Genomic DNA, 19,707 nt, shown 5'->3' with positions numbered 1-19,707 from the left:
GTGCATGCACACCTGGATTCGGTATTTTACCACCCAATTGGATTCGGTATTTTACCACCCAATTGGATTGGGTGGTAAAATACCGAATCTGAAAGGCCTTTAGGACTCAGAAGAGTCCCACCTACATCTAGAAGTTACCGAATCGGTAAAATACCGATTCAGTATTTTACCGATTCGGTAAATTTACAGATTCGGTAAATTTACCTAATCGGTAAAATTGGCCCCCTACATCCCAATAACCCATTTACCGGTCGGTAACGGCCGAAATCAGCCGTTACCGGCCGGAAAATGGCAACCTACATCTGGCCCTATATTACGGGAAAGAGCTCTTGTCTTGACCAATATTTAGTTTGAACTCTACCTGTAGGCAACAACAGAGAGCAAGAGTGCATCCTTTCCTGACACTCTCTGGGTCTCAAAAATAACACGCTGTCATTTTGGGAATTCTCTTACAGTACTGTTAAAGTCCAGATACAGAACACCTGTAAGATGAACATGGTGCTGAAACGTGAATATGCAACAAGACGTGACTGCACATGGTAACTTATCTGAAGAAGTTTGTAAGATATAAACATAAGAACTAATATAGCCCACCATATTTTTGTCTTTTAAATGTGTTTTGTAAGTATTTAAGATGCAGCCATTAAGCACACTGGTATTCATTCCATGTGTATCCCTCCCTTCAATTGTAATTTATCCCTACCGAAAAAAGCATTTCTAAGATGTGGCTGAACAGGACAAATAGGCATGGGTATGGCAGCATCTATTTTGATGGCTACTTTACGTTCAAAATATTTTTAGAATAGAGCGTTAAATGTTACACTGCTCTGTTGCTGTCAAGTTTTACCTTACAAAGTACTGGCGATAAGATCCTTTGCCAATCACCACTGCAAAGCTACTGATACAAAACATGAAAGACACTTGAAACAATCAATGACTAGAGGTGTCTGACCCAAAACTGACTCTCTGTGTATTTGTGTGCATTGATGAAATGAGCTCTGGTGGCTGTTGCCAGATGTTAAATAGCCATACAGACATAGGGCCAGATGTAGGAGCCCAAATACCGGTCGGTAACGGCCGATTTCGGCTGTTACCGACCGGTATTTAGGAATTGGCATGTAGGGGCCATTATTTTACAGAATCGGTAAATTTACCGATTCTGTAAAATACCGAATCGGTAATTTTACCGATTCGGTAAATCCAAATGTAGGTGACACTCCTGAGAGTGTCACAGGCCCTTAAGAGTCGGTATTTTAAAATACCGAATCCAGGTGTGCATGCACACTGTGCAATGTGACACACAGACATGCCCTAAGGGTATGTATGTGTGCCACATGTGACACATGCCTTTACTTCGGGTGCTAGAGGGTGTCAAAGTGACACCCCCTGTACCCTTGCAACATTCGGTATTTACCGATTCGGTAAATACCGATTCGATATTTCCCATTGATTCCTATGGGCTTCACAGCCCATAGGAATCAATAGGAAAAACCGATTCGGTACCGAATGTTACCGATTCGGTATTTCTATTTTTAAGAATACCTACATCTCCCACCTTCATATTTACCGATTCATAAATACCGAATCGGTAAAATTCGGTATTTATGAGTCGGTAAATGTCCCTCACCTACATCTGGCCCATATTTCTTTAAGAAAGCATTCAAACTTGGTGGCCGCGAGTTACATTGATGTGTACATTTCCTCTACCATGTGCTGTATGTCATTTTGATCCTGTGGTCACTGCACTGAAGGTCACACTTGTTTGGGTATAAATATTCCACTAAATAACTCTTACCTCATCAAAGTCAGCAATTATTTCATTCAGCAAACGAAGACATTCCACTCCTTGGTTATTCATTTCAGTCTGGGAGTAGAAGTCTGCAAATCCTGGGATTGAGGCAAACATCACACCAACTGCGTCATATGACTGCGAGTACAACTCCTAGAAAGGTGGAGATATAGAAAATTCAACCAATTTTAAAATACAGGGAGCTCAGGATTTATCATTTATGAGAGTAGAATTTCTCATTTATGTGAATACAGAGTCCTATATATTCTTCTAGCAACCCAGTGCATTCTAGGAGTTTACAGTCCTACGTGACCTCAATTGAGATGGCAGTCCTACTTTACCACAAATGCGGTGAAAGCTTTGATCACTAAGATTTAAATGAAAAACTCTACAGGAAGGAGTGCATCTCATAACCAAACTATGGAAAGTTAACTGTATTTTACTGGAGACCTGGTGCTCCCACCGCCTTGCACCAGGCTTACTGGAACTATAGTAGTTAGCTTTTAAAGTGAAACATTAAGTAATGGAAATAGAACACCTACACAGATATACTATCAGGGACCCTGAGACCAATCTGTCACCTTTATTTCGTGATGTGGTCCGTTTCAGAGCGCTCTCTGGTCTTGAGATTAATTGGAACAAGTCCGAAATCTTCCCCTTGACGGATACCACAGCCTCCTGTCCCCTGGACTTTCCTTTAAAATGGTGTACAGATCTACCCAGATACCTCGGCATCCATCTCCATCGTCAAAGTGCTGAAGTTGTTCGCCTAAATTATGATCCCATAATACATAGATTAGCATCCCATATACAGCAATGGATTACATTTCCACTATCCATAGCGGGCAGAATAGCAATCATAAAGATGGTGTTACTATCCTGTTTTTTATATTTATTCCTCAACATCCCAATAGTCCTGACTAATGCCTTTTTCGACACTTTATGCTGCAAGCTAAAAGCGTTAGGTATGTGCTGGCAAGCAATGCAGAGTCAACTGGCAAACCTTGGCCCTTCCATATGAACGTTGAGGGTTTAATGTCCCCGATTTTTACCTCTACTATTTAGTGGTGCAAGCACACTTCGCATACCACTGGTTTCATTATGATGCACAGCTGAAATTTCTGAAGCCGGAATGGTCGCAGGCCCACCCATACCCACTCTCCACAATTATGCCACAAGGCCTACCTAGAAATGCTACTGCACTACAAACACTACTGGGCTAGACTACAACGGTATCTTGGTTATAGTTATTTGTATTCCCCACATGTCGCTCGCGCTGCCAATCCTTAACTCCCAATAACCATTGAAGCCCTCACCAAACAAACCTTATCCATGTGCTGACTATTCAAGCTGGGTGACCTCTTTGCAGATGCCGAAATGCGCTCCGTTACTTCACTAGCAGAAGGGTATAATGTGACATACATGGACAGATTCATTCTACATCGACTGCACAATACAGTTTGCACTGAGGTCCTGACTCCCCATTCAGAACTTTCCTGATTTTCCATTATTATCACTAGTCAGTATAACTCCAAAACGTTCCAAATTGGAAATCTGGTAGGCCAATACTGGATACGACATGGTACTTCTGCTGTGAACAAACCACATTGATCTCAAGTAATCACATGCATAAACTCCTACATTGCAAATGTTTACATCTCGCCTGCACTACCCCTCATTTACTGACCAAGTTTGATCCCACTAAATCAAATTGCTGTACTAGATGTGGTCAAAACATGCTGAGTTTTCACATCTTGCATCGAACTGTGCACCAACAGTGGCCTTTTAGGAAGAGGTGTTTAGCACTTTGTCACAAATGACTGAAACCGAGCTAGGGTCATCCCCGCTTGTGGCACAGTTGGGATACGTCAAACCACTCTCGGTCGGAATTCGGCATTATGCCACTATTGCTCTTCTGTTAGTGAAGCACCAGGTGTCTTTGCATTGGGGTGACACATCAGTACCAACAGTCAAGGGATGGATCCGAGACCTAGAGTGTTGTGATACTACGAGTGATACTTATGCCACTCTACAGCCACCCACTTCCAGAACTAAAAACATATCGCATTCACTGTACACCTACCTATTACTCTTCCCACCTGATGATGGGATACCTGCCCGTGCCTGTGGCACATTCGGATCGAGGGCGAGCACTCCGTATCACAGAAGATAGCTACTAAGCCCCACTATAGCATATATGATAAGAATCCTCATTGTAACATCTACCCACTGCTGGGACGCTTTCTGTATATTTTACCCTGCTTATGCTGGTATTATTGTGCTCCCCGCACCATTGGCTAATTTTCTCGACCTCATTAGTATTGTCTATCAAGGTACTGGCCTATAGTTTCTTCTTTTTCTTTGTTTTTACAGGAGTCCATAAACAGACTATAGGTTTCTGATCACCACAATTTCCTCCTTTGCTTATTCCTTATTTATCTAATGCTTTTGTATTCTTTGTTTCTTCATCAAAAATCACTAAATCCCCAGTTATACTAAACACAGCACATACACAGATATTCTAAGCTTACTGGTCTGGATCTGGAATTACAAACATACCACATCTTCCCCTCTAAAAGTGAAAACACCAACACACCCTCCCAGTAACACATGCATTGTAACACAATACCTAGATGCAATTGAGATACATAACATAGTAAAGAATGTATACAGCGCAAATCTTATGTCCAATACTCCTTAATGGATAACTACATTTAGGTTGTTACAGGTTTCTCCAGATGCAAAGATCGTACAATTGTATACCTAAATATAAATTTGCGAATATATTTTTCTTGCTGGTGAGTAACTCCCTCCTTTGATCCTCTTGCTCCATCAGTCATCTTCCCATGATTGCTCAACCTGTGACACTCAAACCTTGTGTTATGTTCACCTTTGCATTTAGATGATCTACTGATATGCCAATCGCTCAGTATCTACCATAGCTCATTTTAACAGCATTGGTAAAAATCTCTACCTCATAATGGTTTTGAAAATACACTCTCTGCTTTCCAAACTTTATTGGGATTTCTGGTTGGGTAGGGCATGCACCTAACCCAGGCAGAAACCAATACTCTAGTCAGGGAAAGGGAGTCACACACTGAAGATAACCCCTGCTCACACCCTTAGTAGCTTGGCACGAGCAGTCAGGCTTATCCCCGAGGCAATGTGTAAAGCATTTGCGCAACACACACACAGCAGAAATGCACTAGGCACACCACAAAAGAAACTCCACCCAAGGTTATATAGAAAATAGCCTTGTATCATCCAAAACACATTAGAATCATAATCACACAGCTACACTGTGCCGACTGACTCTAGGAAATATTCACAGGGGATTATTTACCTGACAGGACCAATCGGACCACTGTCAGAACCCTCACAAAGCACAAGTAGTAAATAACACTACCAGTAACTACTGGTACAATAATGACCTCAGGTTTAGCATTAGTAACACATATAAAACACATTGCGCATAAATCACATTACGCATAAATCAGAATTAGGAGGGCACCTTAGTGAAACTCCCTAAGTGCATACATCACCTTCCTTTAGGGCCCTGCGCCCTCCTGGTACACACAGGTACCCAACATGACCCCAGGCCAACTGGCCTTTCACCGGGGCTCCAATGCCCTTTGTCCAAAATGTCAGGGCTCTCCCAAGACCTACCACTGGCCCATCTGGCTGCCTTGGCAGCGGAAACACTGTATGTAATGTGCTGGGGCGGAGGAGTGTATCTCACTCCCTCATTCTCAAGTAAAGAAAAATGCCCCCATCGTTGCAGCTGCCCGTGCTTCTGTCGTGGAGCTGGGAAGAATGACCTTTGGCACTGCCGTGCCTCCTGAGCCCCCACAAGGACTCTAAGACAATATTGCCCAACGTTGCAGCTGCACGCGCTTTTGGGGTGCAGCTGTGATAATGAGGCCTGGCACCACTGTGCCTCTCCGGTCCCACTTAGGGAACCCGAAGATCACCCCCAAAAAGAAATCAGCAGGAATCAGCTGTGCCTCCTGGAACTCCAAAGCTGCTTCGATTAGCCCCCACTCACCGGGCTCTCCTTCTGGACTCCTCCGCGCCCTCTCGGCAGCCTGCTTCTCCCTCTACAAGGTGGGGGAGGCGGGAATGCGGCAAATGGAGCCTGTGAGGCTCCGACGCCCCTCGCTCCTTCTTCTCTTGCTGGGACACTCTCCGGTTCGGTAGCATTCGGGGCTCTCTCTGGTTCTGGGAATAAAGCTCCACCCACAATCAGGCTTCACTTGCCTGCCTTCCTCCGTGCCACACTGCAATTGGCGGCCTCAGTAGTTTCCTCTTCCCGGTCCGCTTCCAACCAGGCAAAATGCCTGACTTCCGGTCTGCTGATCGCAGGGGCGATCTCTCGGCAGCAGTTCCCCAATATGGGATGGGCTCCCGCTTCTCAAGGAGCACGCAATGTGGGGTTGGTTCCTGCCTTTTAGATGCCCAAACGCGGGATGGGCTCCCGCTTCCCAGGCATCAATGTGGGGGAGTCCCCATGTTGGGATCCCCTCTAAATAAGTCGCAGCTCAGTGATGCAGAGCATCAGCACTCTCCCTGTCCTGGGAGAGAAAGATATAGCCCACAAGGCGCTCAAGCCCCAAAGTCTCAGGGGCACATGACTAAGCCCAGGCAGGCAAGCTCACAGGGCCCTCCAGCAGGGAAGCAGTCCCTCGTGGCGGTTCCTCCGAGGGCCCAGCAGCAACAAGTCCCCAAGTAACGTAAAGTAGTACAATCAAAACATGGGGTCAAAGCCCCAGTACTTATACAGCATTTTCCATTGTTCTGCCCTTGGCACAGGGCTTGGGGGAACCAGCCTTAACTGGTTCTGTTTTTTTTGGAGCACTCTGTTTACAGGGCTCCTCTTCCCCTTTGTCAGGTGGGGGCTTGGTAATCAGACCACCACAGAGGGGGTGGAGCCAGCATTCACCCAGGCAGGCACAGACCTATTCAGGGTCAGCGGACTACTCCTCCCACTACTCCAAATGCAGATCCCCTATTCAGTCTAGCACTGACTCACCCTGTCCTCCCTGGAGCCACACACACCTCACCAGCCCCTGTCACTCCAGAGCCAGACATGCAATACACATCAGGCAGACAGACACATAGCACACAGAAATACCAACTTCTAAAAGTGGCAATTCTAAAATAGTGATAATAAATCTGCACACACCACTGCGCAGCGTTTACTATCACTATTCCAAACATACCAAACTTGACCACGCTGCTCCTCTCATATCAGGAATAACCACTGAAACACTTATCAGGGAATGCCTATTGCATTCCTATGAGAGGGCAGCCTCACAGCAGTAAGAGACCAAAATGGCTGTTTGTCACTACCAGGACGTATCACGCACTTAAGGTACATGTCCTACCTTTTACATGTCCTCCCTTTTTCCTGCAATGCACCCTGCCCATGGGGCTAGCTAGGGCCTACTTTAGAGGTGACTGACATGTAGTGAAAGGGGGGTCACAGACGTTGCACACACTTTAGGTGCCACATCATAGCAGCAGTAACACTGCGCACAAGGGCCCTGCAATGGCAGAGGCCTGAGACAGGTTTGAAAAGGCTACATTGGTGGGAGGCGTAATCAGCACTGCAAAGCTGGCACACACTGTGGCAGCTCTATGAGGGTACAGTAATGCATCGTATCTTAATAGATATGGTGTATTCTGCTCTCAGATTCACGCAACACAGCTCAGCAACGTTTATTGCTGCCCTGTGTTGTGTGCAGCTCTGCCAAGTACCACACATCTGGGGTTAGACTAACGCATTTTAGTGTGGCGGATTGCATCACTGCGCTAAAATGCATAGCCACACATTATAATAACATCTTAACACCACCTGAGTGTGCTGACAGGGCGGAAGCACAAGCTTGGACTTGGCCGGGCTTATACAGCGGTGCAAGTGCTGTGGTCAGCAACATGTGCATTGCATACTCTGTGCTGCAGACAAGTCTCATCGAGACCCCCAAACTTAGCTTGCCTACATCCTATGTGGAGTCTGTCCACATATAGAGAATTGTTTCCGGCAGTGCACATGTGAATGTGTGTGTGTGTGTGGGAGGGCTTAAGTTGCCTGTTGTTTTTGTTATGGTGCCAATGAGCAGATGATTCTTGGGCCAAATACATTTTTGTTTTTAATCTCGTGTGGCGCCCGCCACCAGGGTAGGGCTCTGGCATATCCAGGTCCTCTCAGTGCATTTGTGGGTATGAAGCACCACTGTAGCAAACCGTCTGACAGCTAGACTCAAGGGTCTGGTTGGCGCAGGCTGGATATTTTTAATAAATAACTGCTGGCCTAGGACCCCAGGAAGGAATTGCTGCTGCTAGGACGCACACACCGGAATGCCAGTGGACAACTTAATGTGTGTCCTCATCGACACATGCTGCTGTGTCGGGAGGGGGGGTCAGAGGGGTCAGCTGTTTGTATGCAGTGGTCAGTTAAACTTGATGTGTCTTACTATGTCTTTAAAAGGCAAAGGCCTGCTCTGAACTTGGCAGCGTGCCATGCCATGAGCTCTCACGACGACTTCTGTAGTCCTGCAGACTGACAGAAGAGCAGCTCTGTGACAGCCCACCCTCACTGTAAACAGACAACTTTCATTTCTATCTTCATCAGCAACTGACCTGAGCAGTTGTCATTTGTGAGTGTGTGCGAGTCCACAGACTGTTACAGTGACACCGGTAGCCCAAGGCAGGCATTATTTTTCCAAGCACTGCCCAAGACTGAGAGAGTTAGTAAGTAAAAAACAAACTCAAATGATTAGGGTTCCGGCTTTTGCCTGGTGGTGGTTGCCATAAATTAGCGCAGAGGGTTACGCATATCACAAATCTGTGTTTTATGTGGATATCTCAGTGGGTTACGTTTTTTGTCACAAACATCCTTTTGTTACTAGAGGTTCAGTCCTACCTGGCGCTGAGCAGGGGGTGGGTTGCTGTGCTTACAAATAATGTATGGGTTTAAAAGCACCTGCAGCAGAGTTACTTATGCATCCAGCAATTTTCAGGCAACAATAAAAATTTCAAAAATAACCCTAGTGATTAATATACTTTACTGGAAAGAGATTGAAGTTTTGTCCAGTGGCCATTACAACTCCCCTTAAAGTAGTGCAAAGGGTTAATATGACTGCTGAAGACAATGTGTACCAGCATATCACAGTACTGTATGCAATGTGTATAGCTCTGTGGGTTACTGTTTTGATCACCAGGCACTAGGTTAGTGTCCTTCCATTTCAGGTGATTTGCAGCAGTTTAAAGACTTTAGAATTTCTCCTTACTCAAATAGGTGTCTTTCTGATAAGTATCTATTTCCATAGACTTCATTGTTGGATTTTACTCACGAGAAAGTGTCACTCAAAGAGTCACACATTTGGTCGTTGAATATTATAAGTACACCGAAACCATGAAAATATCACACATAAGTAATCTGAAACCTTGGCAGCTATGTAGTGTGAAACATTAGTAAATAGGCCCTGGAGTGTTGGGCGGTGAAAGAAAGAGGCATTGGGGTGGAAACAAGACTAGGCTGCCTTGGTGTTGTCAGCTCTGTCATTTTTCAGTGACAGTGGCAGGCTCATGAGAAAAACTCTGAGCCTCCGCACTTATTTTTGATGTGAACAAAATAAGCAGTGCGTAGATTGCAGCACAGGTAACGTGACAGGTAATCAGAAGTGACGGACCTGAAGTAGGTTACTCCATGAGCACGCAAATAGTTTATTCTCCTGTGTATTAGCCCTTAGGCGGCGCTCTGAGAGATGCCTTCACAACCGTTTATCCCCAGCACTCACTGTTTAACAGCTGTATTCTGTAAGTCTGACTGAAAGCTGCGAACAGAATAATTTAAGAGCAGCGTGTAGCGAGCAGCGGCAAGGTCGCCTGTCACGGTAGGTGCTCTATAGAAATCAGTATGAGCACCGCATCGTCGGAGAGAATCCAGCCATATACAAATAAACACTTACTTCGTTATCTCTATCCTTCTCCAGGAAATGTCGAGCAACGTGGCTTGGAAGAATGTTTCTTAGCATATTTTCGTTGTGCTCCCGTAACTCCTTCATTTCGTTGATTTCTTCCTTGGCCTGCACACGCCACAGAAAGTCCAGCCTTGCTGTGTATTCCAGCTGTGTGCATAAACAGAGAAAACAGACTCATAGCAGTTAATGACTGCAGATAGAATCTTGATATTTGTACTTCACGCATTAAAGTTCATTGAAACAAGCTGTGCGTCACAGAGAAATACAGACTATTCTATAATCAATTATGACCAACATCTTGCAGAAACGTGGTGTCTGAATTTTATTCTCCATTAATGTGCAGAAAACTGTGAAGCTATGGGTAAAACACCTTCAGACAAGAAATTATTCAGCAGTTCTTTTACATACCTGTTTGTATGTATGCATATGTTTGTATTTGTATGTATGCATATGTTTGTATTTGTAGAGGGCAAACCTAGCTTGAGAGCTCTGAACAGGGGGCATCACCATCTCGAAGATACAGTTACTGAAGGGTGGGTGAGTGAAGACTGTTGTTCAGGGTAGTGCTTTTTGAAGAAAAAGTTACTTACCTTCGGTAACGCCTTATCAGTGAGAGACTATGTCTAGCCACAGATTCCTTACTTTTTTAATTTCCCTAGGTGTCATACTGGATTCTGAACGTTTTTCGTGAGCAGTACCCCTGCATGCTGGTAGGTGACGTTGATCATCTCTGCGTCTGTCGTCTGTGTAGTCCTGTGGTGAGCCTGTTCTCATCTGCCAGTCACTGACGTACCACTAGACTGGCACCCCTGACCTCCCAGATAAGCTGCAACCACCACCATCACCTTGATGAACATCCGAGGGGTGTTAGTAAGGTCAAAAGGAAGCACGGTGAACTGAAAGTGCTTGTGGCCTACCGTAAACTGCAGATAGTACCAGTGGGCAGGGAGGACGGGAATATGAAAATAAGCATCCTGCAAGTCCAATGCTACAATCCTGTCTCCTGGGACCAGAGCTAACATTAGCATTTCGGATTTCTCTTTTTTGAGGAAGAGACTGAGAGTTCAGAGATCACGGATAGGACAAAGGCCCTTGTCCTTTTTTGGAACCAGAAAGTAATGGAAATAACACCCACAACCTACTTCTGGCACCAGAACCTTCTCTATGTCTCCCTTGGCTAAGAGAGCCATGACCTCCTCACAGAGAACATACAGATGAACCTCTGTCAGCCAATCGTGAAATGGTGGCATGGAGGGAGGAGTAGTCGTGAAGGAGATGGAGTAGCCCCTTCGGACAATCTGCAAAAACCCACCTGTACGATGCCAGTGGGGCAGGAGAAAGCAAATCCTACCACCAACTGGGTGCCCATGGTGGCACAAGGGCATACTAGGAGGCTTTGCCGTGTCTCTCCCATCGGTGACAGCTTGGAAGAGTACAGCCCGGGACCCGTGGCAGCACTTGCGCAACCATATTCCACAAAATGTGGGAATAATGGCCCAAAAGGCATGCAGTGTTCACGGACCATAATGCAAGGCTTGCAAAAGAAACATTTTCTTCCCAAATGAGCCCAATCTCTTGGGTTCCAAATCCAGGGAAGTGGTAGGGAAAGCACCTTGGGAGGTGGAGGCCTGAACAACCAAGTAGAGGAAGTTTGGGTCCCCAGGCGCGGGGTGCTGTTGGCAGGCAATTGTCCTATTTACAGGAGCCACTGTCCTGGGTTTGGATCAGGTATCCAACGGGACGTCAGTGAGGGTGTCATTCAATAGGAATAAGGTTTCTGAGGTGGAGACTTCGGTGGAGACTTCCAGTTGCAGCACCTCTGTCAAGAGATTAGTGTTGACTGCCACCGTGGGTAGTTCAAGGAATTCAATCGCCCTCGGCACCACCAGTGTGAAAGGAGCTCTCTCCTCCATAGCCACAGTAGGGAGAGACAGCAGACCAGTATTTGGCGATGTATCCAGGCGGTCTGCCTCACCCAGGACCTCACACCGATCCACACTCTGTTCTTCCTCATAGGGCTGGTATTCTGAAGGGTCCAGTGACCCCTACTAGTCTTTTCTGAGGCCTGGCTGATGAAATTAAGGCTCAGGATCCGATCTCAGGGGCACGTATTCTGCGGGCATCGGAGTACGCATTGGGCGATGTCCCTCTGGCTCCATGTCGGAGTTGAAGATGACAATGGGGATGGTGCCCCTGGAGGGATGCTGGTGTCACCGGGAGCATCAGCATTAGGACCAGAGGAAGGTCAAGATGGCATGACTGGGGTTGGTACAGATCTAGGAAAGGATCCCTGAGGTCCCAGAGAAGCTGAAACTGTAGCTGACGGTGCAAAACCTGCTGGCCCCATCTGACCCGCCGAGACAGAAGGCGGTTTGACAGGGTAGGGCCACCCAATTATGAGGAGGATGACCTCACCAAACTCTTTCAGTTGGGTGGGGGTCACTCCGGCCATCAGAAATTCAGGGATGTGCTTAGTCGGCCCAGATACAGGTTCCCGGGAATGAGCCCTAGAACGTCAAGGCTCCCTCGTCTCATTGGCTGATGGATGAGGAGAAGACAAAGAGCGCTTTGACTTCATGCTCTTCTTTTTGTGCATCCTACCTGAGTGTCCCGATGACTGCAAATAGGACAAGGAGGACTTTGATCCTGGGACCTTCCCTTTGACCGCTATCTTGACTTCTGTGGAGTCGCATGTCTGGTCGCTAGCAGCTTCAGGGACCGCTCCCGCAAAGCCTTCAGGGCCATGGCCTGGCAATCGGGGCACAACTTGGTATTGTGGTCACGTTCCTGACATCAAAGACAAATGAGTTGCAGGTCCATCACCGACATTGGTCGGTGACTGATGCCACAGAGCTTATGACCCGAATTGCAAAAAGACATCCTTGACACACCAGGAAGAAACCTCAAAAATGGTCAACACAACCTAAAAAAAGCCTGTAAAAACATGACAGGGGAGTAGCTCTTCTCCAGATCAGCACTAGCTGGCGTGGAAAGAAAGAAACAGATGCCTGCATGCCTAGTTGGCGAGTATATAGGTACCGCAATGTAACTTTAGGCGCGACGACGCCAACGACGGACGCAGAGCCGATTGACACCACCTACCAGGGCACAGGAGAACTGCTCACAAAAGTCTTCCAGATTCAGTCTGATGCCTGGAGAAATTCAAAAGGTAAGAAATCTCCGGCTGGAAGTCTCTATCAGATGAGATATATATCAGCTTTTTTCCACATTCTAGGAGAGCTTATTCTTTTCCAGATCCTGGGAGCACAAACAGAGAAAGCTTTCCATCAGTTTTATTTCCTTCTTGCAATGTTTTGTCTCCAGTCTAGGAAAATCCAGGCTCATGGTCTGACATGTCCCCCAGATGTGTCTATTTTGTCTGTCAGGTAAGCTGGGGTCTTTAATTGATTTCTTAATGAGTAATTCAGCACCTCTTAAAGATGATCTGCACTAGAAGGGGGAGCCTTTGTCTTTCTTTTAACTTGGGAGTGACATGGTCAAATTTCTTTGAGCCCTTGATGCAGCTGTGTGTAGGATACCCTAGTTTTAGAGACAGTCATAAAGTGGAAGGGGTCCTAACCGAGGGTGGTAATTTGCAAGTGTTTTGCGACTGCAATTGCGGTCACAAAACATTCACACATAGCATTGCGGACGCAATTAGGAAGGGAACGCCCCATCCTAATTGTGACTCGCAATTCCTAAATAGCGAGTCGCAAAAAAATTGCAACTCGCTATTTAGGAATTGTACATTGCCAACAGTAATTTTATGTGCGCAAACGGGTTCACAAACCTGTTTGCGCATGCAACATCATGTCGTACATCTGGCCCACAATTCCTAAGAAAAGGAAGATATTTTATGTCGGCTGCATGTCCATCAAAATCTAGCCTAGGTTCCTGGTAATCATTCAGCTCTGAGAACACCGACAGAAATATCAAACCTTCAGTCAGATTGTATGTGTATATGGTACAAAAGGACTAAAGAGATAGTTGATCCTATAAATTAACTTTACAGAGCAATTATGAGGTGACCGAGGGTTTACGGGAAATCATCTAGATTTCTCATTCCTTATTAATTAATTAAATGCTATCTGCAATCTCTCTTTTTTCTCCTTACCCTTTTATTCCCTCCTCTTAGTGGCTAGTTTGACGCATATATATATTTTTTGCTTCCAATACCTTTTCCTATATAGCCAGAAAAAAGCGGACTGGCACACTGGCCTGTTTGTCTATGTATAAAACCAGAAATAGCTCACAGGCAATTATAATTCACAAGTAAAATATTCATGAACCTCGGGTTTTGCTATTGACATAACCCCATTTTTTTTAGAAACCCATTAAACAGAACATGGTGTCAGTGGAATTTGTGATAAGCTAATATAAATATAAAGGGAAGCTCTAACTGCATTCTATTTCACAAACTTTAGTTTAAATTAAAACTAAGCCTCAGGAAATGAGATCACACATCTGACATCTCCTTCAAGAGGAATGCTATTGTTATAGGGATTGAGATTCTCAGGGAAATTGAATAATATTTATCTCTGATGTTGTCACTCGGTATAGATACTGCACAAGATTGTCCCTCGATCTAGTGATCTCCAATTGCTTGATGTTGGCCTTGTATTTTGCATGGACACAAAGCAGCTCAGTGTATAAGAATAACCCACAGATATGAATGGAGATGAGGAAAAAATAGTTTTAGCATCCTCGACATGTCCAAAATAAAATTATATTGTACAATAATGCCTGAAAGTATGTGTTTTATTTGGTCCATTTTTATACATCTGATTTGCATCTTCATGAGCTGCTTAAATCTGCCAGCTTACTGAAAACCATAAACTGCGCCTCTATCTCTAACACTTCTTCATCACACTGCTAAACATTGCGTCAGGTAACACGATACTGCACCTCAGTGCAGTGGCGTGGGTCGGGAGGATGGGCGGTGGCAAGTTTAGGGTGTGTGTTTTTATTTATTCTCCCTTGTCGCTTGTGCTAACACCCCCCCACCCCCCGCACGTCGGCTGTTGCCAGCACCCCCCTCGCTCCTACCTGCACAGTGCGGCAAACTAAGGGATCGCCCTCAAAAGCTCTAGCTACGCCACTGCCTCGATAGCCCTCATACACAACAGGGAAAACTTCACAAAAAATATCAAAACAAAGACAACACATTTTCGAACAAACGTGCCCTATGTGGTATAGCTTGCTACCCATGTAGGCAAGCGCTTCAGCACCCTCCACATAGGGGTAGTAAGCACTATTTAAATGTTGCAAGAACAGTATTCTATATTAACTATAAGAATTAAAATATTACTGTAGAATTGCATTGAAAGATATTTATACGGAAAAACATCAATTAGGCCGAAATATAATTTGATAATCAACATCTGGAAGCTAAGTTTTCTTCCTAATTTGAAGATATCATATATGGAACATGCTCTCGTTACACCTATGTTTACTTCGTTCTGGCAAATGTTTGCAGAGTTTATGAAATTGCTAACATTTCAGATTACTTCAAAATTTCATTGGTCTACCCTTTGAGAAGGAAGTATTGTACTTGCCAAATCCGCAAGAAAGTTGCTTTTTCTGAACAATGATTCTATGAAACCCTGGGGAAAACATGGCGGCCGGCTAGGAAGCGGGTCGCGGGTGTCTGAGCAAGTGGTGATGTCGGTTTGAGAGGAGCGGTCAGTTTTTTTACCGAATTTTGAGGTTGCACGTACCTGGCTGAGTGCGGAGACGCTGTGGACAACACGGCGAGCTACCGGTTAATTTTGGAAGCCGTTTGTCGGCTGGATTCAGAGGACCAACAGCGGATGGCGGAGAGCTCGGTGCTGCAAACCGCCGAGAGTGAGGGGGCGGAGTTGCGCCATTCGCCGGCTGGGAGCTGGGGAAGAGCTGCACTGGGAGTCAGCAGAGGGCGGCGAGTGCTTGCAAAGATTGGGACACCGACGAGTGGAGGCAGGGGAAGAGGTGTGGAGGCTCTTACAATCAGCCCCCCACAGCAGAGTGGCAGTATCCGTACTGAAGGAGCCAAACTGAACGTTAAGCCCGTCGGCGAGGAGCAAGTAAGCAGGGGGGTGAAGGAGGGCAGAAATATAACAAGATATCAGCTGAGGAGCAACAGATCAGAGAAACAGGGCAGACTGGTGGGGGTGAAAGACTTTGATAAAACACAAGGGGGTTCATCCTCTCTTTCAGTAGTGTGTGAGGAGGTCGCTGAAAGTGAGGGGAGAAGAGGTGAACCATTTTCTAAACCCACTCTATATAAATCTAAGGCTTCTCCTGCAAAGAAAGAGAGAAAAAAGAGGCAAAAAAAAGAAAAAGCTGGATTTAGGACCTCAATAAATCCTTCGCTTAATTCTTACTTTAAGCCTGTACCTAAAGTTTTGGTGTTAAAACCTGGGTCCACTTTTCAGTCTCATCTTGGGACTGAGGAGGTAGCCGATAAAGTTGAACAGGATTGGTCAACTCTCTTAACGCCTAATCCCTTTCAGGTTTTGGACACAGAGATGGAGGTAGAAAATGCTATTAGTCTTGACGTAGAGTCATCAGAGTCATCTATCAACCAGGTATTCAAATCGACTACATCAGACTTTTTAATTGAAAGTCCAAAATCTGTCTCTGCTGAATGGGGATAAAATGCCCGAGAGGGCATATTTACAAAGAAAGATGAAACAGCGGATGAAGAAACTGGTCCAATTCAGCAAGTGGGATTTGCCTCAGCAGATCTGTCTGTTATGGAACTGTTAAGGAAATTGGAGCAGGATATTCATTTAGGTTTTGAAGCCTCAAAAAAGAATCAAGAGCGTATTAGTGCTACATGCACTCTGTTAGAGGACAAGATCGATAATTTAACTATACGTGCGGGACAGATGGAATCTGAGATGAAAATGATGCAGGGAAGAGTTTTGGATAACCGCAAAGAGATAGAGACATTATATTCTAAGGATAGAGAATTAGATGAAAGGGTAGAGAGATTGGAAAATATGCAAAGACGCAACAACCTCAAAATTCTTAAACTTCCAGAGGGGAAAGAGGGGGCAGATATAAAGACTTTTGTTGTACAGATGTTAAAGAAGGAGTTATCACTAGTTGAAACTGAGGAGATGTTGGCTCAGGATATTCAACGAGTACATCGTGACCCCTTTAAGCTGAACCCAGACCGTGTAAAGCCAAGAAAAATTCTGATTAACTTTGCAACATACTCACTAAAGGAAAAAATTTTGCAACTTGCTTTAAAGAAAAAGTTTATTCTGATAGATGGAATATCAGTAGACATCAGGTCGGATTTGTCACCAGCTACAGCGAACAGGCAATGGGAGATGGGAAAGCGATTGACACCCTTAAGGGAGATAGGAGCTACAGCCCAGTTAAAATTCCCCGCCTTTCTAAAAGTCATGTGGCATAACAAGATGTACACATTTCGCACAGTTGATGAAGTAGATGCCTTTCTGGATGTTACTCAAGTAGCATAGAATAAATTACTGACCAAGGTATATGTAAAAAACGAATAAGTGACATCACCACTGAGACATCCACTGGCCTAGGCCATGGGAGTAATGGTCGGGTTTTCCGGGGAGGGAATTGAGAGCGAGGGGAGGGGAGGGAAAGGGTTTAGGGAGAAAAAAAAAAAATATTCCTCATGAGCTATCTTGCTGTGTTCTAATTAGAAGGGAAATCTGGGCAGTACATAATAAGTATGATGAGCAGGGTGAATAAAAAGGAGCTAAGGTTCCTCACTTGGAATGTTAATGGGCTTCAAGTCAAATCAAGAAGATTACTAATTTTGAAATACTTAGAGGATTCACCAGCACAGGTTATTATCTTGCAAGAAACACACTTAACACAAAAGGAATGTAATGAGATATTTAGTACTCAAAATTGGATTGGGAATGCCATTTTTACATCCCAAGACTTGGTTACAAAGGGAGTGGTTGTTTTGATTAGAAAAGGTTCTGATATAGTAGTCGAAAATAGTTTAGTAGACAGTAGAGGAAGATGGGTGATTTGTAAGCTACGAGTCTCGGATGAAGTGTTAGTGGTAGTTGGGTATTATGGTCCAAATATAGATGATCCTACAATCTTAGAGAAAATTGAATTGGAATTATTGGAATTCTCAGGTAAAATTGTCATGGCGGGAGATTTTAATACAGTCTTAGATGGCAAGCTGGACAGAACTGGCAACGCTAGGGCGATAGTGAATAGTAAAATGACGGCTAAGGTAAAGTCAGTGATGGTTCAGCTAGGATTGTGTGATATTTGGCGACTTAAAGCAGCACAGCAGCCAGGCTACACGTTTTATAATAAAAAATATAAACACAATTCAAGGATTGACTTTTTTCTGATAGACATCAGGTTGAAAGAGCGAGTTATTAAGGTAGACCATATAGGGGCACATCTATCAGATCACTCTGCTGTTAGTTTAAATCTAAGTTTGGAATTGGAAGAGACGAGCTCTGTCTGGAGACTAGATCGCACAATTTTAGCTGATGTAGATGTTTTAGGAAATCTTAAAGAAGAGATACAAATTTTTCTAGAGATAAATGTGGGTTCAGCTAGAGAAGATATAGTGTGGGAAACATGCAAAGCATTTATGAGAGGTAGAATGGGAGCTCTAGGTGCAAAAAAATGCAGATTGTATTATAGTCAAGTCTCTAATCTAGAAAAACAGATTCGAGAGTGTGAATTTACTCGAATCTCCCAAGCATCTACTATCTCAGATGGTTCATGCGAGAAAAAACTTTTGGATTTAAAGGCCCAACTTACTGCAACACTCACCCAAAGAGTTAAAGAGAGATGGGAAGTTAGTCAGTTGGCACATTTCTCATATGGAGAGGGATGTGGCAAGTTACTAGCGTGGAAAGCCAAGAAGGATGTTACACGGAATCAAATTAGGGAGATTAAGAAACCAGGCACGGATCAAATTATTTCAGAAAACAAACAGATTGTAGAAGCGTTTCAGCAATATTTTGCAGATGTTTATACAGAAGACCTTTGTCCAGATAAGGGGGAGATTGAGACCTGGCTGCCTCTAATACAACCACTTGCAGCTGAGGATATGTTGGATCTAAATAAAGAAATAAATCAAGAAGAGTTGAGGAAAGTTATTAAGGAAGGTAAAAGAGGGACAGCCCCGGGGCCAGACGGCCTACCTGTAGAAGTATACAAAGCTTTAGAGGATACGGTGGTCCCCACTTTGTGTCATTTGTACAATAAAATTTTTAGAGGGGAAGTGGCAATCCCAAGCTCATGGAACGAGGCAACTATTGTCTTAATACTTAAACCAGGGAAATCTCCAAAAAGTATGGATGCGTATAGGCCGATTTCACTGTTAAACTGTGATTACAAATTCTTCTCCAAAATTTTAGCTGATAGGCTTGGTAAAATCATCCATAAATTGATTCATGAAGATCAAAGAGGTTTTATTAAGAAGAGATACTTAAAAGATCTCACCTTTTCATTGATAGGTATGATAGATTTAGCCTCCAAATATGAATATCCCTTGGCAGTGATCGCGTTAGACGCTGCCAAGGCTTTTGATCGTGTAAACTTTGCATATTTAAAAACTCTTTTGCACTATCTCAACTTAGGCGATAAGTTTACACAATCCATCTTCTCTTTGTATTGTGCACCAACATCAAGAGTACTGGTAAATGGTACTCTTACGTTTCCTATTAGAGTTATGCGGGGCACCCGACAAGGATGCCCCCTATCACCTCTGCTCTTCAATATATATATAGAGCCTCTTGCATGCAAAATTAGAGCTTTAGCAGGGATACCCCCCTTTGCTGTGATGAACTGGTCTAAGAAACTTGGGTTATATGCGGACGATATTATTGTTTATTCTACTAATTTAGTCGGATCTTTGGAAAATTTAGTGAAGACAACAAAGGAGTTTGGTAAAATTTCTGGATATCAGTTAAATCAGGATAAAACTGA

The 19,707-nt window shown here is 44.4% G+C and overlaps 1 protein-coding gene across 1 annotated transcript in view; it reads right to left on the bottom strand.

Moving 5' to 3' along the window:
• The window catches only part of ADCY8 (adenylate cyclase 8), a 1,090,843-nt gene that overhangs the window by 29,945 nt on the left and 1,041,191 nt on the right, over positions 1-19,707 (bottom strand). The window contains exons 14-15 of the mRNA XM_078686748.1: positions 9,760-9,918; positions 1,796-1,942 (exon numbers count right to left, since the gene is read on the bottom strand). Coding sequence (XP_078542874.1) covers positions 1,796-1,942; positions 9,760-9,918 — 306 coding nt within the window. The remainder of the gene's footprint in view (positions 1-1,795; positions 1,943-9,759; positions 9,919-19,707) is intronic.

The sequence above is a fragment of the Lissotriton helveticus genome, chromosome 4_1 (genome assembly GCF_964261635.1).
Source record: "Lissotriton helveticus chromosome 4_1, aLisHel1.1, whole genome shotgun sequence".
NCBI classification, from domain to species: domain Eukaryota; kingdom Metazoa; phylum Chordata; class Amphibia; order Caudata; family Salamandridae; genus Lissotriton; species Lissotriton helveticus.
This window is presented reverse-complemented; position numbering and strand designations above follow the sequence as displayed.